This window comes from Acanthopagrus latus, chromosome 20 (genome assembly GCF_904848185.1).
Source record: "Acanthopagrus latus isolate v.2019 chromosome 20, fAcaLat1.1, whole genome shotgun sequence".
Classification (NCBI taxonomy): domain Eukaryota; kingdom Metazoa; phylum Chordata; class Actinopteri; order Spariformes; family Sparidae; genus Acanthopagrus; species Acanthopagrus latus.
Window position 1 is genome coordinate 10003149 of NC_051058.1, and position 26646 is coordinate 10029794.

Here is a 26646-nt window from a genome sequence, read left to right on the forward strand (position 1 = left end):
AAAATGTGAGATGCCATTGCCACTGAATGCTGCTGCTTTCACTGTGTCATGACTGCAGTTGTTAACAGAAGACAGGACACATGGCTTTATTTGTATGCCTAAATCCCTACATGCTTTAATTACTGGACTACCAAGCATTAAGTGGAAAATTCATCATTCAACATCTACTGACCTAGCGCACAAATAATCAGAGAGAGAATGAACAGATTCATTAAATTATCAGAATATGATTAAATCACTGAGCAAATAGAAAATGTATGATATAGTAAGAAAAAAGCTGTAAAATATTATAGTTTACAATAATTATTCACATTCAAAGGCTTTACATCTCAATACATACACAACATGGCCCCTGAACATGACTTCAATCCAAATATGATTCATATATTAGAATTTAAATAACACAGAATGAACTAGAGGCTAAACAATAGCCATCAAATAACCTTATACAAGAATAAAAATACAAAAACTGTATCCTAATATCATTGCATTACTTGCTTCAGATTTTAATAATACATCATCTGTACATCACAGTTCTAGTCAGTTACAAGCCAGGTAGAGTATTCCATACACAATGTAACCGACTGCCATCGACTTGATTCAAACAATTTTTCTAACTGGAGGAAAACACCTCTCTAGTGCTTCCTCGACTTTATAGACAGATACAGCAATTTCATCGGTTATTTGGATCAGATAGATATCCTTTAACTGACATCCAACCACATCGAGCCCCGAGCCCCAGGGCCAGAGGTTCCTATTCACCTATACTCCAGTCACACACTGCACACACAGACTCAGCTGAAGGAAGAGGACCTTTGGAAAGGACCTTAAGGTAATATGTCAAAAATTAAAAGCATTATGATAATACATATTGCTAAAACAAGAGCACAAGTTAAATCAATCGCTTTAATTTCTATTGGGCCAAACGTCAGAATGAAAACAAAACAAAACAAAAAAAGGCGGGCCAATGAGCCCGATGAGGCAGTTCTGCCATCTTGTCCAGGGACAACAGCTTTACTGTGATTGCTTCCGAGAATGATAGTATGTGTATGTGTCTCTGTTGATGAAGGTTTTCTGTTCAGCATGGGGTGGTCAGCACATAAGATTTTGTTTTCAATAGGACGTACTGAAGATGAGCCGACTATCCCACCGAAAAGGAAATTGAAGAATTCACACCACAAAGAAATAGCCAGTGAATGGTACAGAACAGCCAAATCATCCAATAATATTCGCTATGGATGCCAATGCAGTCAAAAATAACCCACCTTTAAACTTGAATAAACTATATCTCCAGTGCCCTAGGAGAGAGAAGCGGACAAGGCTGAGCTACAAAACTGGCCATGCAGGAAAGATAAGCAAGTTATGATTAGGAAGTACAAGCTAGTGGCATGTTTACCCGCCCCCTGTTAGCAATACATCCTCAGTAACGGCAATGGAAGGCTCACACTTATACAGAGACTGATTCAGACCCATGTCTCACTGCAGACCGGCACTCTGCTTTGTTACATCGAGACCTTAATTGGACTGCAATAAGCAAGTACCAAGAGACTTAAAAAAAAAAACAAAACAAAAAAAAGAACAACTCAAATACCATGGGAACATCTGGGCTCTGACAAAAATATATATAGGATTTGAGTTTGGTAAACGTGTGAGACTGAATCAGCTTACAGTATCTGTTACAACTATGGAGTATATGCATTGAAAGTGGGGCGTGACTACAGCTTGCACGTACGATGTAGGATTAGGATATGGTTTTAATTAAGATATCAGGATAGGCTCTGGTTCATAAAAGCTAGATTTTGTGTTATGGTATCATTGAAGCAGGAAACCAGTCCTTGCATTTGAGATAGTCCTAGCGGTACCCAAGCTTGTGTCACTCGACAGGACAAGCTTGCCCTTCTCTTTCCCCCTGCAGAATGTACAAAAAGCAGATGTGCATGGTGGCAGTCTTATCATCCATACATGGAAAATGCAATAGAAGCCTCACAGAGAGCACAAAGAACAAGCAAAGCAACCCTGAATCCAAAGTTGTATTTTTCCCATGGTTCTACTCAGGAAAACAAACAAGGTCTAGATGCCAGCGTCTCTAAGAGTTTGTTTACATTGCGGTGATGAAGGGCACTAAAGAGGGTGTTACTCTGCTCAGTGTTTGGCCTCAGAGCTAAAGAGGAGTGGCCGCCGGAGGAACTGTACTCCTATAGGCCAGGGTTTTGGTGCTTTTGATAGATCTTTCTCCACACTTCCTGGATCTTCTTGCACCATCTGTCAGCATTTCCGCTGGGGTCCATCAAATAGTATGTTCGGTTAGGCTGTAAACATCACAGGTAAAAGAAAAAATGTATTTTAAAAAAAGGAAACCATGTATAAGAAGAAGAGATTCACAACAATGGGCAAGTATCAGGACAATATATTGGACAGACATCATAATAAACAGTCCTGTACCGTGTGAACAAAGAAGGTTTTGAAGTTCTTGGCCTCAGGGCGTAGCTCTAGGGACCAAGGAATCTCCCCTTTCAGGACCTTGTTGACTGGATCCACATAGTACAGGTGTGGTCCTTCAGTGAGAAGCAGCTGTCTCCGTCGAGCAAACAGACCCTGCAATGGAATGCCACATGTCTCGAGACATTAGTTCACCAACAGAGGGGGCTATGAGGCCAATGAGACAGTCCTCCCACAGCAGGGAATTCCCCTTTACTTCCTCTACACTAGTAGTCAAAGCAATGCCATGGGAAGTGACTTCATTTATGCTGAGCCAACTTCAACTTTAAGGCAGGTCACATTTGACGTTGAAACCAACTCCAAATGCAGCTAGTGTAATGATTATTTTATTGATGATTTTATTTAAAAATGATTAATTACTATAATTGCTACTATTCATGTTTTTAAACACATGAAACAACTCGAACCGTGACTCCAAAAGGTTGGGACACTGTGTAAAACGCAACTAAAAACCAGTCACAATCATTTCCAAACAAAGTTTTAGCTTTACAGTGTTCCTGAGCCCATCTAGCAACTTGTGTTTTTTAACTTTCCACAACTTACCCAGTATTTCGTTGTCACTGCCCTAATTTGTTTCATCCAATTTGGTGGTGTCAAATTCAGAATAAGCATTTATTTACAAAAATCAATTAAGATGATGAGTTAAAACATGATATTGTTGTTGTACCTCTGTTACTGGGAGTATATGTCAAACAGGATCAGCAAATATTCAAAATCTGTGTTATTTCGATTCAATTAGCATTCAACCTTTTTGGAACCGGGATTGTAATGTTTGTAAAATTAGAATTTCAAATATGTAGGCTACAATTCACACACCTTCCGTTTATCCACAGGGCCCATTTTCAGGATCAGGTTATTCTCAACAAACTGGTGCCTGCACAGAAAAAAGGAACAGCAGATTACAAACTAACCCTCCCTTTCACTTAAACATTCACCCTCAACAAATATATGTACTGACAGCCAAATACTTATCTAAAACAATATAATTCTGTTCCACATGACCCCAAACAATAACTTAGATTTAAATAAAACAATGATTAGAACTCTAATGGTCACAGAATAACAGGATGAGGATTTTGTAACACCGGAGGGGTTTACCAGGGGTTTCCAGTGGTCTGTTTGTCCAGCAATAGCTGCTTCTCTTCTTCAGTGAACTGCAGATCCAGCTCAAAAGAGTTATTGTCTAGGTCGTGGATGTACTGCTCAATGTTGCTGCTGGATCTCTGTGGAGGTGTCGATTCATGTGGCGACAAGGAGTGTGATGAGCTGGATTGGGCCACCTGCATGTTGCTGAACTGGCTCAGGAGGTCATCGTACTGAGATAGAATACAAGCCGGGGATAGGTAAGTACAGTGATGGTTGGAAGAGGATTTGTGTTTGATCAAATCGTGGGGAAATCTTTTAACAAGGCATAACATTTAAGCAAAGAATGGATAAAAATAGAAAAACCTGAACTGTATTGAAATATCTTACGTTTCCGTAGCAGTCCTCATCATCCTCAGACATGGCTGGCAGGTAGGGAGTAAGCTTGGGAGGTGTCTGTATGTGTAGGTCACTCCAAGAGATAGTGTCGAAGAAGGGGTGCTCCTTCAGAGGTTCGTACCCTCCCATCTCTTCACAGCCAATCCGCTTGGAAGGGTCCAGTGACTAAGTCAAAAATAAAGAAACAGATGTGTAACATGTTTTTATAAAGTTAAAAAAATAAATAAATAAAAATTATATATTATATTATATTATATTATATTATATTATATATATATATATATATATATATATATATATATTATATTATATTATATTATATTTATATATATATATATATATATATATATATATATATATATATATATATATATATATATATATATATATATATATATATATATATATTTTTTTTTTTTTTTTTTTTTTAAATAGTAGCATTTAATTGTATCCCACATGTATGAATCACGGAACTTAATGACCTACCAAAAGCTGTTTGACCAGATCCTTGGCTTTGGGGAAGAATTTCTCTGGGAATTCATACTCCAGCTTTATTATTTTCTGGAATATTAGGTACTCATTCCTGCAACATGTGAAACACAAGAGGAAAAATAAAAAGGAGATAGTTAAGGAAGTGTACCACAGGTTAAATGTTTTTTATTGGATGAATATTACTGGGGCAACATAATTATCATTGCATTTGAAAAAAACTTAAATAAACAGTAAACTTTAATGGGAAAAAGTAATACAATATGTTAGGTCATTACTGCAGCAGGAAATAATAAGGATTAACTGAGCAGTGACAACACATCCCGTTAGTACTTACCCAGCTCTGAACGGTGGTAAACCAGCCACCAGCTGATAGATAATACATCCCAAGGCCCAGAGGTCAGAGCTTAAAAAGGAAGAACAGAGAAATAAACTCACATATTAGGTGCGGCTCTTCACAGACAAACATAAATATCAGAACAATAATTAACAAGCTGCATGATGATCAAACTTGTTTACCTCTTGCAGGCTGATTTCTCTGTTAGCAGCTCTGGAGACACATACTGTGCTGTTCCAACAAAGGAGTTTGCTCTCGCTGCAATGGAAATAAATGTTTAACAGACATAAAAAAAAACTTCATACAGCTCACACAAAGTAAAATGTTACATTTGTGTAACTAATACACTTGTTATACCTAATGCTGAAACAATAGTAGCAATATTAAAATCAAGACTGGCATTATACCTTGTTTACTGTCTGATGATAACTGTTTTGCTGTCCCAAAATCTGTTATCTGGATGTGCATGTCTTCACTCAGAAGAATATTCTCTGGTTTCAGATCTCTGAAATGAAAGAACAAGTTGTAACATATGGGGAGAACAAATACTACTCATAATTTAAATATTAGTGTGGCTAAAACAAAGTCTTACCTGTGTATTATCCCCTTATTGTGTAAGTATTCTAGAGCACAAACTATTTCAGCTGAGTAGAATCTAGTACAGGTCTCATCAAATGAACCAATTTTGCGAATGTATTTCAGGAGCTCTCCATTCTTAGCGTAGCTGAGACCAAAATCTAAGAAAAGTTAGTTAAGGAACACTGTGATCAAAGCATGTTTGTGACACAAAAACAACTGATCAGTTATTATTATACGCCATGAGAACTTGGACTTGTTAAAAGGATACACAACTTCTCATCATCTTGAAATGTGAAGTACAGTTTGACGAAGAATGGGTGATCTAGATTTGACATCAAATCCCTTTCTCTTTTCACGTACTGGGCTTTGTTCTCCTTCATAATATGGCGCTTCTCTAAAATCTTAACTGAAAAGAAAGAAAAGAAAATGTTTAGGAAACCATAGTACCAACTTTTCCATATTTATCATAGAGTGAAATTCTCCAAAACCAAATATATTAGTACTTACTTGCATATTCTTTCCCCGTTACCTGCTCTCTTGCCAGGACAACCTTTGGATAAAAGAAGAGAACAAAATATTACAAGACATTTTACTCTCTTGATGGACTTGAGAGAAAATGTAGTAACTCTAAGGGCCTGTTTTGTCTATTCACTGCAAATGAACTCAAGATGACTCATCCCAGGACATTAATCAAAAGAATGCTAGCATGTAGCAACATCTACCCAGGTATAATTTAAAAGTGGAATGCAAGTTACATACCGTCGAGAACGAGCCCTCTCCCAGTATCTTGCCGAATTTGAAGTCCTCTGGCTTCTTCTTGCGTGGCTGAGGGGCCTGGGCAGCTGGCTGTGCGCGGAGGTCTGAGCCCTGGCTGCTGGCAGACGCTCCTACAGCACGGGCCTCTGAGGCTGAGCCCTCCATGCTGGGACAGTGGCTACTGCTTGCGCCTGGGATAGCAAGTGGCGAGCAGGAGTCAGGGTGGTTTCTTACCATTGATGGATGCGAGCAGGAACAGATGACAACGCTGGGCTGAATGGGCACAACATCATACTGAAACAGAGAGGAAACTATATAAATATACCAGTCAGTAGAGGGATGAAGTTATAGTAGTTATGTTATATAAAATGCACCTGTTAATGCACTCAAAAACAACTCCTGAAAATGCTTAATTCATCCCTTCATTGTGACTTAATAGGTGATATGTTGGCAAGCTTAAGCCAACTATAAAAAGGAACCATATACAAGCTGTGGATACAGAATATAACAGTGAGAGCTGTTCCCAATATCGATATCTATAAAGAATATTCATGATTTAAAACACCCATTTGAACTGGTACTTTTCAGCATTTGTCACCATTCAGATTTAGCAAACATATTTTTTTAAACATTATCTGAAACCCCCTTAAATAACATGACATAATAGTGATGGCAACACCAAAATATTAAAAATTTCCCAACCCAGATTACTTCATAGAATTTGAAGCAGTTTCATGGTGTGGCAGATAAATATATTACACTACAGGACATTACCCAACCTATTCCGCAAAATTTGCATACAACATAAGAGGAGCTAAAACCTTAGGTGACCCGGATCATACTGAACTTTCCAATTTCACTGACTTAAAAGGGAATCACAACTTAAATATACAATTTCTAGTGAGACCACTTGAGGAGCAAAGTCTAAAATTGATAAGGACATGTAAGAACTCTTGAAGGAGCCGCGTCTGAGTCCGGTGGTCCCACCGTCCAGTGTCTCAGTTATAAAAACAGAGTTACTACTTTCATGTGACAGATACATTTACTATAACAACTGCTCTGAACGCATCACATTTCTATGTACATGATCAACCTGACATGGCAGCTAACGCACACGAGTAACCCACCATATGATTGCTGAAAACTTTAAGACGACATACAGCGACAGGTTGTGCTTCCCAACGGACTGATGCCTGTACCAAAGTTAGTTATTTGTTAACTTGCTGAACTGCTGCAACACTCAGTGGTGATGTTGTTCAGTTTACAAGTCAGTTAGTGTTAGTTAGTTCAGTTGGCCTAGCTTCTTCTCATTCAAAACCAAGGTGTGGCCATTTAGCTACCTTATCCGGGCTTAACTGTATGGTTATCTGTAGGTCGAATATCTATCTATGAACAAATTACTACTGGCAAAACGCATTATTATTGATAGACATTGTCACCTAATGTTAACTTAGCCCCGAGTACTCGGGAAACAACAGGCCTGTGCGAACTTTCTTTGCTAACTAACGCTGCTAGCAAGCTAACGTTAGCTCCTTCTGCCTTGTCAAATAATGCCGGCCATCACTGACAGCGAGTTATAAACTTAACGCTAACAGCCAGTCAATTAGCTAGCGTTAACGTTAGCAAGCCAGGTAACATAAGTAACTTCTAAACCGTCTGCCATTTTCACATAACCTTGCTTAATTGTGTTGAAAGTTAGTGCGCCAACACTAATATCGAAATTTGAAAGTTAATGGGTTGACACGCAAACTAAACAACGTTAACCTTAAAAGCTATCTCCTAACCAAAAGGTAGAACGCAATAAAGCTAATGTTAGCTTGTTAGCAAGCAGGAGCATCGCTCGAAAGCGCGAACATGTTTAGCTAACGTCAGCCAACAGATAACGCTACTGACCAAGGGGAAATGGTCATACATCCCATAAAACTGGTAGCAAGCGCTGGCAAAAGCTAAATCAGTACCAAATAATTCGATGAAACGTTACTCATGAATGAAGCCAGGTGTTGGACAACCTCGAGTAACGTAGCAAACATTAGGTGTTGTGTTAGCCAACATTAGCGAGCTAGCGCTGCTAGTGAGTCGTAACGTTAAACGATCTTTTGCGGCTAGCACCGCTCTTCAAATGAAGGCCCGACGTAACTATTTGTTGTCAAACAGCCGCCACACTGTACATTTTCAGCACCGGCTTCGAACTGTTATTCACGTTAAAGTTGCAACACTTACCAGCTGACTTGTAGCTCTTGCCATGGGAGTTTTCCGCGAGTATTTATTTGGAATAAAATAATTAGAGAAGCTCCAGTAATGGCTGCCTCTGCGCCTTCATTTTCGAGCTGTGACGTCGTTCCACAACAATGTTACCGCAGGACAGCAGAGGAGAGTCCCGCTGTGTCCGCCCCCCTCGCCACATTTACAACCTACTGAACTTCATCTTACTGATAGGGACTGAGTCATGCGGCAGCACTTTTTTTGGGATATTCAAATACCACAGTAAACGTGGCATACGAACTATGTTTTGCGCCGGTATGTTTTAGAGTTAGAGAGCTTTATAGAGATGTTCCTCTACAGGTCTTTCACACCGTTTAACCAAACTTTTCTGTTGAGGCAACTCGACTTCACTCAGCCAAAGAGACTGTTTTTACCGACCATTTTTGTATCCAGCAAACCCACTGAACCTTATGCATCACAATACAAACTTCAAATTAAACGAAAGTCACAAAATGTCATTTATTGAGTCTGTTTACATGAAAAAAAATACACAATTATTTTTTTTGTATCTTTCTTTTGTTAAGTTGTACAACATTTAATAGCTCTCAGTTCATATATGAGATATGAGCATTGAAAAGGTTTCCCAGTCCTTAGTAAAAGACTCCATAGTTGACAAAGGCTTTATTGCGATGTCTTTCATTCAGTCTCTTCCTCTTCATCGTGCAATGTTCTTGACTCCATGTGGCTCTCTGTTTTTTCATCCTCTTCTTTGTCGTCATCCTCTGAAGTTTCTGTGTCCTCACTGGAATCATCCACTTCAGGGGCACTAAACAGAGACAAGACTTTGATGAACTTAGCAGCTATGCCTACTTGACATTTTCCTTTCAATAAGGGCTTTTTTAATTTGAATTATTTTTTTGATGTTAGATCACTATCTGTAGCAAATTTAACAGCTGTATAAAGTAGCACACTACTTCATAAAATAAATGGATACTTCATTTATCAATATATGCTTTACTACATGATGTACAAACTGCTCATCTGAAAGATTATCTCTCTCTGACATAAGTTATAAATTGCTTACCACATTGGTCTGTTGAGGTTTCTACATTCTACTCCCAAGTTCACATCAAATGGATCTGCGAATGAGATAGGTGATTACACTTTAATTAAGATGAAAACTGCTTCAGCAATAGAGGTCATAACTCAGCGACATAATGCAACCTTCCTTGTGCACAGGGAAAATGTACAGAGATGCTGGAAACAATAAGCCAGGTTCCAGACTTCTGAATCACTGTCCACATCTCTGATTTGTTCAGTATTTCAAATTAAATCAAAATAATCAAAATCAAATGAACAGAGTAATGAAAAATGGCAATTTCATCTGATAACTGACTATCGGTCTAGGAAACAATGCAAGGAATGTTCACATCAGTATTTAAGGTTTTGGAGAATTCTAGGATTATGAAATAACAATCTACAGTGATCTTTTTTTAATGAATCATGTTACTAATAATTAAGTATTAAAACTTAAAAGCCTCAAGAACTGTTTAACGATTTTCACATCCTCTATGAGAGCAGAGTTTCCAAATAACAATTTGCCAGTGGTGAGTCACCATAGAAATAAAACCCAAAAGAGTGTTGGAGCGCCAATGAAATACAATAAAAATTATTACATTTTACTCCAATTTCCCTAAAATGTGGCACATGATTCAGACACTTTTGAGGAGAGCTTTCACCATAACAAACTAATAAATATGCTATGAGCTATTTGAGGGCTCCAAATTATACATAAAGCCAAACCAACACCAAAATAAGGACAGATGTGGGACTAAAACCCAGATGACCCCAACCACCTCTGCTACATAAATATATGGGGAAAACATAGTATAGGAACCCAGATAATTTCTGCCCCATTTTTACCAAAGTCCTCCTCTTCGGGTTTAGACGTGAGAAAATCCTTTTCAACAGAGAGCAGCTCCTCCTCTGACTGGCATGCAGCATAGCGTTCCAGCAGAACTTTATTTAGATCTAGGAACACTGTCCCCCACTTGAATTTCTTCAACAAGAGCACTGCTAGTTCTTCAAAACCTGCAAAATCAGATACGATATGCTAGAACACCATTGCTGTAACTCGGAACAGAATATAAAAAAGTCTGGAAGGCAGCACTGTGAATAATTCTTGAATAACCAAAGCTGAAGCCTTACCCACAATGCAGAATGTGGCTGCAAAGGCCTCCACACAAGACAACTTGCAAGGTTTGCCATAGTTGACGGGGTTCGCAGCTACGAGGTATGGCAGTAACCTGGGATGAGCCCCGACCATCTTATTAAAGGGAGTCTCCTCCAGTTTGGCCCAGGAACAATCGATCACTGCGACCCCACTTTGAGCTACAATCTCTCTGTGCATTTAGTAAAGAAAATAGTAACAAATCAGATAGTTGTGTTTTAATGGTGATATTATTTTGATAGAATGTCAATCATTTTAATTAGCTATAAACACAAAACCATAAACATTTGGTGATTGGGACTACAGATTAAAAAAATGCTAAATTAGCTTGGCATCCTTCCATTTCATTACGAAACATGCTTATTCGACTGTTGATCAAACTAAAAATAATCTATCAACATAGCCTAAAATAACAACTGATCAACCTAAAAAGTAACAACTGGGTGAACTGTTATAGGTATAGGAATCTTATCAGTATTCCTTTATTGCCCCACAAATGGGGAAATTTGTTAAGCACGAATATGTTAAAATAATATAAAAATGTTCAAGATTCAGTGAAGGCTGAAGATTTTACACACTTGACTTTACGCACCTGTCTGCTGGTGTCACATACTTCGTGCCCATCGGACTAAGTATGAGTCCATTAAATCTCTGGTTGAGGCGCAGGTTGCGTACGAAACCCTTGCGTACCAGCTTTCTGCCAGTGCAGCGTTTGGGATCACAGTGACCCAACTCCCACATGGCGAGTGGACAAGGCAGTTTCACCTGAGGAGCATCTGCTCCTTCCTCTACATGGAGGCTTGCTGAAAAAGACAGTGACAAAGAATGAAGTGTAAATAAAAATGTGGGTGTTAACAATTTTACTCAAAAACTTATACCTGCTTATACTTTGCAGGGTTTGCACTTTTTAGACCATTGCACCAACTCAACCAATCAATTACCGTTTACCTACAATGTACTAAAGTCGACATTATTGGCCTATCACAGATAAATCGGTACTGGCATATAAATTGTCCTATGTGAGTCAAGATTAAATGCAGAAAACATGCCTGGGGTAATGTATAATTATGAAATTTCCAGTAATGTTTACTGTTTCAATGCAGTGATGACATGTTTGACAGTTAATTGTTAAACCATGCATTACACACACACACACACACACACACACACACACACACACACACAAACACAAATAACAAATAGATCACTTTATATACTGGCTATTACTATGGGACATATTAACAGAAGTGGTATGGGTTCATGTTTCAAACCAGCAGATTTGACAGAATGCGAACAGCCAACATTATTTCACCCAGTGAATTATAACCTTAAGAGATTAATGCTCAAAAGCCCCATGGCCCCTAACCAACAGGACTGTCATGTAAATCTTGTAAATGTATCCCCTCCACAGTATATAATTAAGCATTTTAGGCAGGAAAACTTTTGAACCATTTAAAATTTCGGTCGTAGAGCCGACTGTAGAATATAAAGCAGGTGAACAGTTAAAGTATATGTTTGTGTTACAGATGTTGTAATGCATTACCTTCAAAAGTAGTGTGCAATTCTTCTGTAAAAGCATCTACGGATTTCCCCTTCATTTTGTGCCTTTTGTCTTTGCCCTTGTTCTCAGGACGCACAAACTTGCCCTGTTTCTTTCGTCCCATGTTGCAAACCAGTGGACAGCTAGTTAGCTACTGTCTGTCTGCATTAAAACTAATCAGCACCTGTTTATTAGCTTCGCTCTGACATGAGCTAGCTAGCTATCTCAACGACACCAGCTAAAAGTCAACGTTTCGTATTGATAAACGCGTACATAATTAACAAGTGCATAATATGTTATTACACTACCACACGTATGAGCCTCCGTTTGAGCTGAATTGCTTTACGTCTTTTTAGATACAGTTTTCTCGGTTTCGGCTACTTTGTATCGTGGAAAGCACGTCGTAGTCTAATGCTGATGCGCATGCGCGGGTCTTATTTTGATCACGTGGGCTGTCACCTGACGAACGAGCACCAGAGCAGGAAATGTAGCTAGAAAGTCACCGAAATCAACATTTTATACGCGGAAACATCAACCATGAACTGTTTCTGTAAGGGAATATATCGTCTGTTAAGACTGTGGATGGTCTGTGTATCTATTCTCAGTAAGTTCCTCTATTTCCTCTCTGAGCGCAGCTTGTTTTAATCCATTACTACCAAACCATATGCCTCAACATTTCGCGGTGGTGTGTAATTATGTAATAAGTTGACTCTTACTTCGACTTTCTTTTTGTTTTTTGACACAGTAAACCACGGATTTGCCGGTAAAATGAAGATAGTCGAGGAGCCAAACACATTTGGGTACGTTCAGCTGAAACATTTCTGTCACCGTGTGCAGCGTGTTGACACGAGCCCCTCTCTGACTGATGTCCTCTGCTTCTGTCTTAAAGGTTGAACAATCCTTTTCTGGCTCAGGGAAGCAGACTACAGCCTAGAGTGACCCCATATCCAGTGTCTGGTAAATAGCCATTGCCATTCTTCATTCCATTTATGTTGATGATGTTGACTAAAAGAACTAAGGGGCTTCATGTTCATCGATTAATCACTGAGTTCACTTCTCATGAGAACACAAATGTCTTCCTCCAGGCCCAGCACATCTTCATCGGCTCGCTGGAAAGTGCTTCAGTTTGACAGAGTCAACGTAAGTATCTGCTGTTACATATCAAGATCACACGTTACCTTATGATTGTTGGATTCATGTACATCAAGAGTGTCTGGGGGAGAAAAAAAAGTAATTACAGGGTATTTATGTGTATGGTCCTTTTGCAGGTATAAATATGAATTCTGTCCTTTCCACAACGTCACCCAACATGAGCAGTCATTTAGATGGAATGCATACAGTGGGATACTGGGGTAAGATTCAGTTACCTCAATTGTAAAGATAAGTATGAAAATAAGCTGTGGGTTTGTTTTAAGAGCAGCCTTTTGTTTGTTCCTCACAGGATCTGGCAGGAGTGGGAAATAGTAAACAACACTTTCACAGGCATGTGGATGAGAGACGGGGACGCTTGTGGAGCCAAAAGCAGGGAAACAAAGGTCGGTGTGGTTTTTAACATACTCGGGTTGTCATTTAACAGCATAATGAATGAAACCCTGAGCGGCAACTACAGGTCTAGACTAGCCTCAACATTTAATCTAACACAAAGTGTCCCCCCCGAGCCAATTCAAACGGGAAAATCTCCAACCAGCACATCAACTCAACATCATTATACACAATTAACAGATTGTTATGTAACTTGGCTCTTGTCATGTTTCTGTAGGTGATCTTTGTCTGCAGTGCGAACAGCAAGCTCGCTCAGGTCTCAGAGCCCAGCACTTGTATTTACTCGCTAACTTTTGAAACTCCACTCGTTTGCCATCCACATTCTCTTTTAGGTAAGGTACAATCTCACAGATCAGAAAAACACTAGTGTAAGTCAGTGTTAATATTGATATCTCATTGTTTGTATGCTCTTTTAAAGTGTACCCGACACTGAGTGAGAAGCTGCAGAGGGAATGGGACGAGGCTGAGCAGGCTCGGTATGACGGTTATATTACTGAACAGGTGAAGAAATAAAATGATCACTTGCAAGCTGATGAAATGTCCAGATACACTCTCCACGGTGATCTAAACTCAGATGTATTCTCCTAATCCTTTGCCTTGAAAACTCTATTGTGATTTACATGTCAAAACGCAGCCCTTTAAAGTTAAAAGTGCAGTTTGTACAAACTTTAGTTTAAACCATTAACTTAACATTAACAGTAACAGTAAGTAATGACAGTTTTGACATTATGTTGAGGATATCTTAATACTGTGTTGCAGAGATATCTGTTGAAGTTAGCATGCTACCTAGTTAGCCTCTTGCTAGTTTGTACCTCAAGAGTTTATGGTCCGGTAAAGAACATCACCTACACTGCCTCGGAGCTCCGAGCTCTCAGTCTAGGCAGTCAACTCATATGCCCGCTAGCTGCACGTTTAATTGGGCTTACTAGCTTACAGCAGCTATAGTTAGCAGCAGTTAGCGGTAACCTTGGCAATATGCTGCCCCCTATTTGTTTTGAATATGGACTAGACAGACTGGCAATTCTTATACATTGCATCTTTAAGAAATGTATGCAACGGTTGAGTCCATTGAAACACAATGTTTTTGTGTGTGTGTGTGTGTGTGTGCAGGGATACAACAATCTTTTAAGGGATATTTTTGAGGATGCTGGTTTTCTGAAGAGCCAAAAAGTGAAGATAAAGCTGCCAGAAGTTGCAGCAGCTTCAACTGATACACACAACTCTTTACAGAAATGTACAGAGGTGTGCTTATTTTTGTACTCTTCCAAATAATATCCTATGAAACTACTTTAAGGTGTGTGACAGAAATTATGTATTCTCTTCATTTATTTTTTCGGTGCAGGATTTCCAAAAACAGAGCGATGAGGTCGAGAGGCTGCGCGCTCTCCTCACCCAACACAACATTCCTTTTGATTCAAATCCAAGTAAGTGAACACAACCATGCTGCCTTAACTCACAGAGTTATATACAATGTCTGTCAAAACTTTTAAGTCATTTTTGTGTGCAATATCTTTGCTATATTTTGTAGAAGAAGCAAAAAGCACAGTGAGTGCAACAGTTAAGGACCAACACCTAAGAGGAGACATCGGCCTTTTTGACCAACAGTGAAAATCTCCTCGAGTCACCTTCTCCATCTCTGTGGATTCACTGCATCTGAGAATTTTGATGGTCAACATGAGTGACAAAGACACTTGCTGGACAGCATTACTGTTGCTTGTGACTACACAAAAAGTTAATTCTGAACACATTTTTGGATTTCAATCTTGTTGGACTTCATCAGACCTTTCTTTTTTTAGAGGAGTTACGGCTCTCTCCAGTCAAGTTCTGTAAACATATTGTGAAATACGTGGTTTTAAGACAAGATGTAAAGTTTTGTATTCATGTCCCAACATTTGCTTCAAACTTTTTTCAGGAGAAAATTGAGTCCCTAAAAACAGCTGGTTTCCGCCTCCAACTTTTTGAAGTGGGCGACTTGTGCCAGGTTGGAGGCACTCAAAGAAAATATCAACAAAGAGAGCAACATCTACTAAATGTATCACTGGTTTCTTTCTGATCACTGCTTAAAATATTGAGAGTAACTTTTTAAAATGTATCCGGAGTATTACGTGTATTGTATTTGGGTGTATTTTTAAAAATCCAGGAAGTGACATCACCAGCATTCAGCCACATACAGAGACTCAGTTTCCTTCCTGAAAAGTTTGTAACCTGAATTAGAAGTCAAACATGTGCCTTTGCAGGAGGCCTACAAGCTCCCTGATCCTGCAGCCAGAACTGGCAGCTGCTCCTGTACTGAATGTATGTCTGCTTTGAGTATAGAGGAGATATCAATTAGTGGATAAACATAAACCTCAAATGCATGTGTTTGGAACACCAACTCCTGGGCTGGAGGGAGTTACTGCAACATAGTTATACAACCAAAACATGTTTACCATGCTTAAACCTTGTGTGGATGAGAAAAGTTATTCTCATCAGTGACTTCACAGATTATAGGCTTTGACAGGTACAAACATGTCTCGACTACAAACATTCCTGAGACTTTTAACTCCAGCAGTCTCTCAAGCTTTCAGTATCATCTTTAGGGACTCACAACTCATCTGTCCACACTGGTAGGACTGGACTGAATTCTTCACGTCGGGAACTGGAAGAAGTTGTGAAAACGGGCCATTGTCCAATAGGGTACTGGTGAATGTACACTGAGTGTAACTTGCAAAGAATAAATTACATGTGAGATTTCAGTTTTTATAAAAAAGATTTTAGGCCGTTGATTTCCATGTGGCAGCAATATGATTTAAAGAAATGGATAAGAAAACATAAAATGAAAGAAATGCAAGCAGTGCTGCTTACTTAACCAAAAGCAATCTTTTTCCCCAAAGTACCCCTCTGGGGAAAACAAAAACAAAAAAAAGTGATTTATAAAACAAACTGAAGTCCTCGCTTGAGACCAACCAAGGCAGTAATCCAGTCCACTGATCAACAAACATGCTTCAGTCTTTTTCTGGTGTCTTTCTTTGATGGCGGTGGGTTCAGGAAAGCAGCTGGATAACTTCTCTGGCTCTGTGCGCCCTCTGCTGGACGGCTTTGTCCTCAGGCGCCTGTCCAGACTCCTCAACAAGGGCCAGGGCCTTCTGCACCGTGGTGTCTCTGGCTGCTCCACGCAGCCCCTCCAGGTACTGCAGCAGCACGGAGAACTTCTCATCTGGAATCTGACAACAAGTGTTTAATTTACCACATTGCACAAATCATGTTGTCTGTACATTAATTGCGTATTAATACAAGTAAGTGAATAAGTTGTAAATGTACACTAGTATTGAACAGCAATTCAAGACAGCATCTTTAAAAAGGGGCAGTTCATAAATATTGACACTGTGAAAACTACACAAATGATGAGCTTTCTAATGAAGTTTGCATAGATTCACCTTTTTATTCTACAGAAGTGTTCGAACCCTGCTCTAAACATCGGCCTTATAGAGGCGATGTTCTTTCTGAATGGTGATCAAACAGAAAGCCACACAGTGCCTCTCTGAGGTTAGCACCTCTCTCACTCTGAACCTCAGCTATGACAAAAGAAAAAAAAACAGGCGTCAAGCTGCTCTCACATGGTAACTTTACCTTCTCGGAGTCGAACATGTGCTGCAGTAACCAAGTCTGCCTGGTCTTCTGAAACTTCCACTCTGTGCGGTTTTCAGCCCAGCTGTGAGGACAAGACCAGAGTGAGATGTAGATGTGAGCAGCAGCCTAACATCACGTAACAGCAGATGCTGTTTACATGTAGATGGGAGGATAATGAGGAGCTCTGAGTATTATTTTTCTGATACTCAGGTTTGTTGTCTGATTTTGGCTTGCTTTTTTCAGCCCGCTAAGATGTTATAACAACCATCATTAATAGCTGGTAAATTTATAGTTCATTAACTTTGGTTAATTATTTCACTGTCAACAATTAAATGCTTTAGAAACTGTTTATTAAGCAATTGTTTATTGTAAAGTTGCAACTTATGTGTATAAACCTTTACAACTGCTTGATAAATGTTTTGTTCCCTCAAAGTACGTCAATATCAAGCACTGACTCTGCCTGTCCGATGAACACAAACATCTTTCAAACTCACTGCCCCAAGTTTGTACCACAAGCTTTCAGTTTTGCTTGTATGGGCCAAAAAAAATTACAATCAGGGTTATTTTCTCAGACTTAAGAACAGCCCCATCACAGCTACAGAGGATACAGGCTGGGTAGCAGTCTTAATGACCAGTAAACTGACCTTTATATAACAATCTCAACTATAATGAACACATCTCAACAACATCGCATTTGCCTTCGCATTCCCAACGATTATGTGTCCTTGTATTTTCACTGTGAAATGTTACAAAGGAACTCCTATTTTATTTCATATTCAGTTCTATCAGCAGTAAACAGGCTACAAGCCAGCATGTGAACCCTTTTTGTTCTTCTGTATCCATATCATAGCTTAAATATGACGGATACATATTGCATACTGTATGTGTGGTGTTTTTGAGTGACTCCTACTCCTTGCTACAATTTTTAACATCAATATAGCAGCTAGACACTATTTGCTAAGTGAATAAATAAACTCAGCATTTGCGTTCTCTGTTTTTATTGCTGGTTTGGTCACAAGTCCACGGCCATGTAAGAAACTTTCTCGTGTTACAGCTACACAGTGAACTTGATGTGTATTTCACTTTGAAATGGATACAAACAGACATGAGGTAAATTTGCAGCTATGGTTTCTTAAGCTGAAGAAGGTGATGACATCATAGGCAGGAGGCCTGTCCTGTGCTAAATCAGGAAGATCAGATTCTTACCAGTTGAGGTAATCTAAAGCCTGCTGAGGTGCGATGGGTCCAGATGCCTCTGTCTTCTTTTGGGTCTCTCCCTCTGCTTTCAGCCTGTTCTTCGCTTCCTTTTTCAGGATCTTCTTCATCTTCCTCTCCAGGACCCGTCTCTCGTCGGGGGTCAAGTCCTCCTCTCCCTCCAGTATGCTCGCCTCCTCTTGGTGAACGGGTGGATCGGAAGTCTGTCACGGCAAAACAAAACAAAGGCTCATGGGAATTATCTACACAAAACAGACCTTCCGTTGTAGACTCTTATCATTTTGTGCTTTCGTGTGAACCTGTTATCAAACATCATTCAATAACTCACATTGACTGTGATTGGATGATAACAAAAATGTCAAAACAATCGTTACACTTTTGTTTGGACTGACAGTTTCAGTTATACTGCAGTGTTCTGGGTGATTTCATTGTGCTTTAAACAAAGTATGACTTTTAGGAAAGAGCAAATGTGACATTTTGTTGTTCTGAAAGCACTTGTTGAATTTTGATCACTTCCTGTTGCGCTGTAGCTCAGAGGGACGTTTCCTGTATCTACAGTTTATGAGGTCAGCGTCAGACACATGTATTCTGTGTGGTGAAGTTCACTGTGGTGCTGCAACATCCCCTCAGCGTTGCATTTGAAACACTCACGCTTGTTACAACACACCTTTTCTTTTCTTTGTTTTTCATAATAACTGCTTGTTTGTTCGGCTTTATGCCACCAAAACAAATCTAGATTTCAGTTTCGTGTGGGAAGACAAAATCACCACAGAGATAAAGCAGAAAAACAATGTCACTCTTTAAGATCAGCCTGTTTGCCTGCAGAATTCCAGATGCCTGGTAAAAAAAAAAAAAAAAAAAAAATCTTACTCTGTAGTCACCACTGCACAACTTAAAGAGTGCATTTAACTCTCAGGGAAGTTAAACAAGGGTCTCAGTGTGCCCTCTGATTTAACGGACCACAGTCTTCATGGTGATGAAAAAAAAAAAGAGGGAGGGGAGGAAAAAGATTTTGATCACATGGCCTCAAAGTCATCCTGAAAGTATGCTGGCGGTGTATTTGCCCGCAGAAACACAAAAGCCCTCCACAGTGAGTGAACGTGTCCATGCGTCGAGCATCATTTTCAGAGCTTTGAGCCGATCGGCAGCGTCGTGTTTGTGGAAACAAAACAGAAGACGAGCGGGTGGTGAAAGCAAAAAAAAGAAATGGTAAGTGGAAACATGTGTTTTTACTGAGCAGGCAGTTCCTCAAAGAGGAAGACAAAGACTTGCCCGCAGGGAAGTGCGGTGGCTGAAAAGAGTTTAGAAACAAAAAGGTATTTCACTAAATCTCGTCAGCGCTGTAGATATTTTAAGAGATACATAATGATGACGCTTAGTTCCAAATTTCATTGAAACTCTGAGTTAATATGGGAAGGAAATGTATGATATTTTGTAATAGTGTGTTCCTGTGGAACTCCCATGTAATGATTCACAGGCTGAGCAATAGTAAACAGTTTAGAATACATAAAAACAGCTCTACATGATGTATTTCCACTTGTTTCTTTGCGCTAAAAAAAGGAGCTGATTCGGTGACGTCAAGTCAAACTTCTGCCCACATTATCTGATGTTTGCTGCTAGTTCAGTAGATTTCTCTTCGTCCCCTGATTGAGGGAAATGATTGTCAAACAGTGGTGGGTGATGCTTAAGAGAACAGGATCTCATCAGTGGGTGTTTTCTCTTTTCGCTTCCAGTCTAATCATACCACCGTGCTCCCCACTGAGTGGAGCGCCACACCTCCATCTAATGACAGCTCCACCATCATGGACGCCACCTCCACTGCGACGGACTCACTGTTAGACATAATCGCAGCCAATGACATAACTTCAAGAGCAAACCATGTCTACAGTTTCTTGGCGGGGCTGGGCATCATTGCAGGCTGCTTCCTGCTCTACAGCTTCATCCAGACCTACAGAGCCCAGAGGCGGCTGGCGTGGCTCGACTCCCTGCTCTGGGCCTTTTGTGGTTTCCAGCTGCTGCTGCTGCTCCTCTCTCTGCACGCTGTGGCCTACAAACCCGAGTACCTGCAGGCCTCAGGTTTGACCTGCGCCGCGCTCTCTTTCATCATCAACACGGCCTGTCTGAGCGGCCTCTTGGTCTTGGTTCTGATGGCCTACGTCCTAACTCTGGACCCGCCATCCCACTCCCTACTGAGGAAGCCTGTGGTCTGCATGGCTCTGGTGATCCTGACTTCTGTCCTGATTTGTCTGCTGCTGGCAGGGCTTCGTGGACCCCACAGTGGTCTTCAGGATAACGGCAACTGTTTTATGGATCTAGTCAGCGCTGGTGTTTCATACGCAGGCACAAAGTTCTGCCTGGCTTTCATGATTCCCTACATGCTCCAGCTGGGACTTCTGATATGCGGCTGCGTCCGGCAGTGGAAGTCTAAAGGACGGTTCCTCTCCGGCTCCGAGGAGGGTCCAGTGTTCCTGACAGTCACCGTGGTCACGTTTTTCTGCCAGCTCTTCTACAGTGTGGCGCTGGTGAGAGGAGCACAACTCCTCTCAGCAGGGAAGGAGGAGCTGCTCCCTTACGATCGGGCATTTCTGAGCGTGGCCGAGTTCGTGCTCTTCTCTGGTAGCAGCATCAGCCTGCTGCTCGTGCTGTTCATGCACAGGCCGTGTCGAGAGAGCCTCCACGGAGTGTTTCGGCAGCTGAGGGATTGCTGTCGAAGCCCGGGGCACGCGCAGCCCAACAGGAATATCATCGCTCCCCACATCGAGATCACAGACACGCTGCAGGACATCGAGTCGTAGAGGACAATAACTCTCATCTCTGACATTAGAAAATAACCCTCTGACACATTGAATTAAAGACTTTGCAGATCTGACTGTATGAACCATATTCTCACTCTAATTTTATCATATTTTTTCTAAATGCTGTTGTTGTTTATTTTGCTCCAAAGTAACAATGTAAATATTTGACATGCAGGCATTCTCTTTTTTATATTTCCAGTGACTGGAAGTTTGAAAATATCATTTTTTTTTTGTACATTTCTATTTCACAAAAAAATAAATACCATGCTGGACATCTTCAGAATTATGGACTTGTTGATTTAGTCTTTATTATGGCTGCAACTATAATTATTTTATCTGTTGACCAATCCATTAATTCTTTTTGACTGATTTTTTTAAATAATTTATTCTTGATTAATCGATCAGTTGTTTGGTCAATAGAATGTAAGAACATGGTGAAAAATGTTGATCAGTGTGACACCTTTAAATGTCTTGTTTTATCCTGAGCCTCAATAAAATTAGTTTACTGCCATAGAGGAGGAAAGAAACCAGAAAATATTCACATTTAAGAAGCTGGAATCAGAGAATCTTAACTTTGTTGTCTCCAAAAATAACTCAATTAATGATGCAATTAATTGATAAACAAATCTGTTGACAGTTAATTTAATAACAGACAACTAATTAATTAATTATTGCAGCTCCACTCCTTATTGCTACAACTATAAGCACATGTTCATATAGTTATAACCACACAACCATGAATAAGACGGTTAAAAGGGAATATTCCGTCACTGAAATGCACCTCTTTTCTTGAAAAACAGGCCCCGTTTGCATTAACATGATTTACACAAAGGCCCATTCAGACAAAATGCCTGGAAAAAGCTCAGTAATTCCCAGAATGCCACATAGGAAACATTTAGTCAAAGAAAATGAAGGTCAGACTCTAACTTTAGACCGACAGAGTCAATATTCTTAATGTCATTATTTTCACAGCTGTTAAAGAACCAACACAAGCCAAAAACAAGTGACAGTGTAAACTTCACTGCTCCTTTCAAGAAACCGAGGGGCACCAGTTCCTGGAATGACTGACCTGCACGGATCACATACTGAATCGGTGCCAACATGGAGTGGCATAAAACCCATGTACCAGCAGGAAAATCAAAAACAGCAGCAAGGTTGCATAAGATGATGGCGTCAGGTGAAATGTCAGACCGTATTCACACAGTATAAAATCATGGTGGCGATACTTGAAGATCTAAATATATGTCACAAAATCATTAAATACAAGATTCAGTAAATGACAGCATCCCCCTCGGTCTCAGACAGGTGCATGTGAACCAAAACCAAAGCTCTCCTTATGCTTTAAGGAGAAGAGAGACTATCCTGGCCTGGCCCTCATCTTGTTTTGTGTAAACATATTGTCGGTTGTCTGTACTGAAAATCCAACCGCCCATATTTATATATTTTAACATTCTACAATCATAGTTGTGCTCCCACTTCAGTGCCCGTGTTGACAAGTTGGCTCCACGCACCAACTCGACATAATCATTTATGCAATAAAATAATTTCATACAAAAAAAACACAGGTGATGTTCGATGCGGTTACTTATTGTGTTGCTTATAAATAGTTAACTATGATTACAAAAAAGAGGTTTGTGTGTGCGAGCCCACGCGTGCATGGTGTGTTTGTGTTTCTTGCTGTGATGGTGGGTGGCACCGTAACCCATCTGTAGATTTACTGTGACACCTGCTTTCATAGTCACCGCCAGGAAGACAGGGTAGATGACAAAGACCACGATGCAGTGCAAGGAAATTTGAGGTAGGCTTTATAAAATTTATGTCAAAGTGTGCGTCACAAATTAATTAATTCCAATGCAAGATGACTAATAATCTTAAAATACATTGATTCTTATGCCTTTGATAGTTGAGAAAGAGAGAAAACAGGATTAACATGCAACAAAGGTCCTCGCTGGGACAAACCAGGGATACTGCAGTTTATGGTTGACACTTTAAATCCCTAGACCAAGGCTGCCAATACTGGTTTGCAGTGAAAAATAAATCAATAATTTATTTGATTTACTTTAATAAATGCAAAAACTGCATATGTGTAGTTTGTTTTTTTTGTGATGTAGAAATGTTCTTTAAATACATACAATTCCTAATTATCATTTGTCATGACCTAAAAACTGCAGGTCAGGCAGTGGGACTTTTTTGAGCTGTCACTTAAGAGACGTTGGGACCATTTTGCTACTAAACAACAATACAATAGGTGTTTGCTTTTGGGTCGATGCTCACCTTTTAGTTTTAGTTGTGGCCCTCCAAGAGAAAAAGTTTGGCCAACCCTGCCCTAGACTATAGCAAATCATTAATTTCATCATGTTACAATTTTAACTTGATTTTATACCCCTGTATTTCATGTCCATGTTGTTCAATCCTATTTGTACAGTTGTGTTTTTTTTTTTTTTTACTGAACCATTTTGGTGCTGCTCAAAGAATTATTAATATTGACTACCAAGGAACCCCGCTATTACACATTTGTATCCTCATAATGAGTTAGAAGACTCAAAAGAAGGATGCATCTTATTTGTGCAGCATTCTTCATCCTCAGTCTGAAACAAATTTAAAAACTGCAGGAAATCTGACATGCTTTGTTTCCTGACCGATCTAGCATGATCGTCTCGAGTGCCATGCTATATGACATTTTTTAAGGGGTGTTATAATCACTTGGGTATGTAACATGTTAACAGGAAATGCACCTAAATCGAATGTGTGGAGATTATTGCTCAATAAAGTCTATTAGGAAGCTGGAATCCAACCTTTGACTTACTGTACTTCCCCTCTCTGTGTAGGACAGAAAGTGGCCATCAGCTCCTCTATACATCCACAGAGACCACAGAGCAGCAAAAGGAAACGCACTGCACAAGGGAATCCACAGGGGCTTAAAAACCAGTGTAAAAACTATGGCAGCTTAACACAAGATCGACACAACAGTGGAATACAGACATGAACATGTATGTGAACTGTGGAATCGACACTGAATACAACATGACTGTTCAGCGCAATAAGACACAGATGGTAGTTTTCTCTGATTATCAGCTTGAGCCTTCAGAAAAGCATCAGCAGTATATTATCAGCCTCTCCTTCTCTTGCCTTTACATAATATTCCTGTTCCCTGTTGGCTTCTTTGGGAACATCATCATCTTATTGGTCAACTTGGACAACAGGGGCCGTCTGTCGGCCCCGGACCTCTACTTTGTGAACCTGGCTGTGGCCGACCTCGCCCTGGTGGCTGACTCTCTGATCGAGGTGTTCAACCTTCAGCAGGGCTACTACGACATAGCTGGCCTCTGCACCTTCATGAACCTCTTCCAGCAGGTCAACATGTACAGCAGCGTCTTCTTCTTAACCTGGATGAGCTTCGACCGCTTCGTCGCACTGACCGGCCTCATGGGGCGCAGCATGTCGAGGGCGCGCCTCAGCTGCTGCCTCATCTGGGTGTCTTCCTCTTTGTTCACTGTGCTTCCTTTTGCCATAGCTCAAAGGCAGCACGCTGGAGATCTCCGCTTCTGCTTCGCCAACGTGACACAGATCCAGTGGCTGGAGGTGATGCTGGGGTTCTTGCTGCCTTTCTGCATATTGGGGCTCTGCTACTGGAGAATAGCACAGGTGCTCCGGCGCAGCCAGAGGGACCCGCAGCAGAAGCCTCATAGGCAGAAAGCCCTGAGGATGATCTCAGCTGCCGTGTTAGTCTTCTTCCTCTGCTGGCTCCCGGAGAACGTGTTCATCAGTGTTCACCTTCTGCAGAGTGACATAGACGAAGGCCACACACTGTGGCAGGACTACCCCCTGACAGGTCATGCTGTCAGGCTGGCAGCCTTTTCCAACAGCTGCTTTAACCCACTCATCTACAGCTTCCTTGGGGACACCTTTCAGCACAAACTGAGGCGTTTTATCCAGAAGAGGAGCAGATTTGCCAAACTGCACAGGTCAGCCTCAGGGAAATCCATCTATGAACCAGCTGCAAGTGTCCACGAAACATGTGACACACCAAGCCAGTCCACTCATCAAAACTCTAACATGCCTCCATGAACTGTTATACTTCCCTCAAATAAATGGCAAATGCACATAAAAAAAAAATGTCGCAGTGTAAAGACAATGGATAGTGTAAAAGCAAGGAGTTCAGCTTTTGTGTGTTGAATAAGTTATTTAAAACAGTCTTACCTCTGTTTCATCTGTCTTTTGTTTCTTTTTACGTTTCTTTTCCTTTTTCTGCATTTTATCATCTGCTGTGATCAGCTTGTGTGGAATCTGTACTGGAGCCTCCTGAGTGAAATAAACATTCATTATTTTTTTAAATTTTAATTTCAAGCTGTGTCTTCTAAAACAACAACAACAACAACAAAACATATGTACAAGGGACTGTGCCGCTCACCTCCACCTCCAACTTTTTCCTTTTCTTTTGTACTTTAGTGTCCATCACCTCTTCCACACACCCTTCTGTGGCAATTGAGCTCAACTTCTTCCTTTTAGGCGGATTTGTGCCCAGTTTCAAAGATTTGTCTTTGGCCATGACTTGATTTGCTCCTGCAAAGACACATTTGTGTTATTAAAAGAACAATACACAGACATACCGTATGCCTTACTAAACAGATCGCTTCTTTTTAATGTGTTGCATTAAACGTCTCATGACAATGACGAGGTGAAACAGAAGAAACTACTGGCTTTATGTGCTTTTGAATCTAAAAACCTTCACAACAAGTGTAACTGCTTTTAACTTTTTATTACCTAATGTATCGTACTATAGATGATGGTGTCCATGGACATGATTAAATGAAGCAATATGCTCAGTTTCACTGGAAAAACGGTTTTTCACAGCCCAAAACATAAATGTTGCGCTTGGCATTTCATTTCAGCAGCCGAGAGATAAAAATGCCATCAACAAAAAAAATCATCACCTCAAACATTGTTCCTATCACACTATTTTGGCGTATACATTCACTTACTTGATTTGAGAAAAACGTGCAACACTCTGGGTAGGCACACACAACGAGCATGGGAACCTAACCAGGAAGTGATGTCGCCTAGGAGACGCGTGATTGGGCAGATATCTCTGTCTGTTTTGTGATTGGTCGACGGCCGTGACTGCTTTAAAGACCCTCGAAACAGGAAACTTGTTATGTAAAACAAATATGAAGCAGCTGGTACGAATGCCTGAAATTACACCAAATACTGAAATAAAGGTTTTAAGTTATTGTTTGACAGCAAATAATGTAATTTCAAGGCCCATTTAATTGCTGGGAAAAACGAAATGTTATCATATCCATGTGCATATCACCTGGGGAAAACTCCATCTACCCCTGAACAGACTCTGCTTCAGCTATGATGGCAAATT

General features: G+C 40.2%; 6 protein-coding genes across 9 annotated transcripts; 3 read left to right on the forward strand and 3 right to left on the reverse strand.

Moving 5' to 3' along the window:
- Window positions 1–85: 85 nt before the first annotated feature.
- On the reverse strand, window positions 86–8542 carry pdpk1b (3-phosphoinositide dependent protein kinase 1b). 3 transcript variants are annotated; one of them, XM_037081345.1, is made up of 15 exons: window positions 8036–8071; window positions 7270–7335; window positions 6146–6436; window positions 5894–5936; window positions 5655–5792; window positions 5400–5544; window positions 5215–5312; window positions 4990–5065; window positions 4808–4876; window positions 4468–4564; window positions 3973–4146; window positions 3598–3815; window positions 3316–3373; window positions 2443–2595; window positions 86–2309 (listed from the first exon to the last, which is right to left on the reverse strand). In XM_037081345.1, the coding sequence occupies exons 1-15, from the start codon at window positions 8054–8056 to the stop codon at window positions 2196–2198; spliced, it is 1761 nt and encodes a 586-aa protein (XP_036937240.1). In that variant the 5' UTR covers window positions 8057–8071; the 3' UTR covers window positions 86–2195. The 3 variants fall into 3 exon arrangements, with proteins under 3 accessions (XP_036937240.1, XP_036937242.1, XP_036937241.1); XM_037081347.1 differs by lacking the exons at window positions 7270–7335; window positions 8036–8071 and adding an exon at window positions 8363–8542; XM_037081346.1 differs by lacking the exons at window positions 7270–7335; window positions 8036–8071 and adding an exon at window positions 8101–8224.
- Window positions 8543–8838: 296 nt separating this feature from the next.
- tsr3 (TSR3 ribosome maturation factor) lies at window positions 8839–12271 on the reverse strand. Its single transcript, XM_037081353.1, has 6 exons — window positions 12118–12271; window positions 11167–11377; window positions 10553–10746; window positions 10268–10435; window positions 9429–9483; window positions 8839–9170 (listed from the first exon to the last, which is right to left on the reverse strand). The coding sequence occupies exons 1-6, from the start codon at window positions 12236–12238 to the stop codon at window positions 9041–9043; spliced, it is 879 nt and encodes a 292-aa protein (XP_036937248.1). The 5' UTR covers window positions 12239–12271; the 3' UTR covers window positions 8839–9040.
- Window positions 12272–12576: 305 nt separating this feature from the next.
- On the forward strand, window positions 12577–16552 carry gnptg (N-acetylglucosamine-1-phosphate transferase subunit gamma). The gene is made up of 11 exons (XM_037081352.1): window positions 12577–12718; window positions 12860–12914; window positions 13004–13071; window positions 13200–13254; window positions 13383–13466; window positions 13556–13649; window positions 13874–13988; window positions 14075–14157; window positions 14767–14898; window positions 14999–15080; window positions 15185–16552. Exons 1-11 carry the CDS (start codon window positions 12652–12654, stop codon window positions 15262–15264), a joined length of 915 nt encoding a protein of 304 aa, XP_036937247.1. The 5' UTR covers window positions 12577–12651; the 3' UTR covers window positions 15265–16552.
- LOC119009781 (uncharacterized protein C7orf50 homolog) lies at window positions 15118–26409 on the reverse strand. Of its 2 annotated transcripts, none has more exons than XM_037081357.1 (6): window positions 26258–26409; window positions 25687–25838; window positions 25476–25577; window positions 18472–18683; window positions 17266–17347; window positions 15118–16859 (listed from the first exon to the last, which is right to left on the reverse strand). In XM_037081357.1, exons 2-6 carry the CDS (start codon window positions 25822–25824, stop codon window positions 16680–16682), a joined length of 714 nt encoding a protein of 237 aa, XP_036937252.1. In that variant the 5' UTR covers window positions 25825–25838; window positions 26258–26409; the 3' UTR covers window positions 15118–16679. The 2 variants fall into 2 exon arrangements, with proteins under 2 accessions (XP_036937252.1, XP_036937253.1); XM_037081358.1 differs by lacking the exon at window positions 26258–26409 and adding an exon at window positions 26040–26184.
- On the forward strand, window positions 18692–21561 carry LOC119009777. The gene is made up of 2 exons (XM_037081351.1): window positions 18692–19689; window positions 20214–21561. The coding sequence occupies exons 1-2, from the start codon at window positions 19687–19689 to the stop codon at window positions 21273–21275; spliced, it is 1065 nt and encodes a 354-aa protein (XP_036937246.1). The 5' UTR covers window positions 18692–19686; the 3' UTR covers window positions 21276–21561.
- Window positions 23979–25427, forward strand: LOC119009776 (G-protein coupled estrogen receptor 1-like). Its single transcript, XM_037081350.1, has one exon. It carries the CDS (start codon window positions 24258–24260, stop codon window positions 25341–25343), a length of 1086 nt encoding a protein of 361 aa, XP_036937245.1. The 5' UTR covers window positions 23979–24257; the 3' UTR covers window positions 25344–25427.
- Window positions 26410–26646: the final 237 nt, after the last annotated feature.

Coding starts and splice junctions, on each gene's coding strand:
- pdpk1b (XM_037081345.1), bottom strand. CDS start 8,056: ATGTATGACCATTTCCCCTTG. Junction 5,066..5,214: donor ATCATCAGACAGTAAACAAG/GTATAATGCCAG, acceptor TTTCCATTGCAG/CGAGAGCAAACTCCTTTGTT. Junction 3,816..3,972: donor ATGAGGACTGCTACGGAAAC/GTAAGATATTTC, acceptor ATTCTATCTCAG/TACGATGACCTCCTGAGCCA.
- tsr3 (XM_037081353.1), bottom strand. CDS start 12,238: ATGGGACGAAAGAAACAGGGCAAGTTTGTGCGTCCTGAGAACAAGGGC. Junction 10,436..10,552: donor AGCCACATTCTGCATTGTGG/GTAAGGCTTCAG, acceptor CTGATTTTGCAG/GTTTTGAAGAACTAGCAGTG. Junction 9,484..10,267: donor ACCCGAAGAGGAGGACTTTG/GTAAAAATGGGG, acceptor TCTCATTCGCAG/ATCCATTTGATGTGAACTTG.
- gnptg (XM_037081352.1), top strand. CDS start 12,652: ATGAACTGTTTCTGTAAGGGAATATATCGTCTGTTAAGACTGTGGATG. Junction 13,072..13,199: donor GACCCCATATCCAGTGTCTG/GTAAATAGCCAT, acceptor GTCTTCCTCCAG/GCCCAGCACATCTTCATCGG. Junction 15,081..15,184: donor TCCTTTTGATTCAAATCCAA/GTAAGTGAACAC, acceptor TATATTTTGTAG/AAGAAGCAAAAAGCACAGTG.
- LOC119009776 (XM_037081350.1), top strand. CDS start 24,258: ATGAACATGTATGTGAACTGTGGAATCGACACTGAATACAACATGACT.
- LOC119009781 (XM_037081357.1), bottom strand. CDS start 25,824: ATGGCCAAAGACAAATCTTTGAAACTGGGCACAAATCCGCCTAAAAGG. Junction 25,578..25,686: donor GGAAAAAGTTGGAGGTGGAG/GTGAGCGGCACA, acceptor TATTTCACTCAG/GAGGCTCCAGTACAGATTCC. Junction 16,860..17,265: donor ACATGTTCGACTCCGAGAAG/GTAAAGTTACCA, acceptor ACTTGTTGTCAG/ATTCCAGATGAGAAGTTCTC.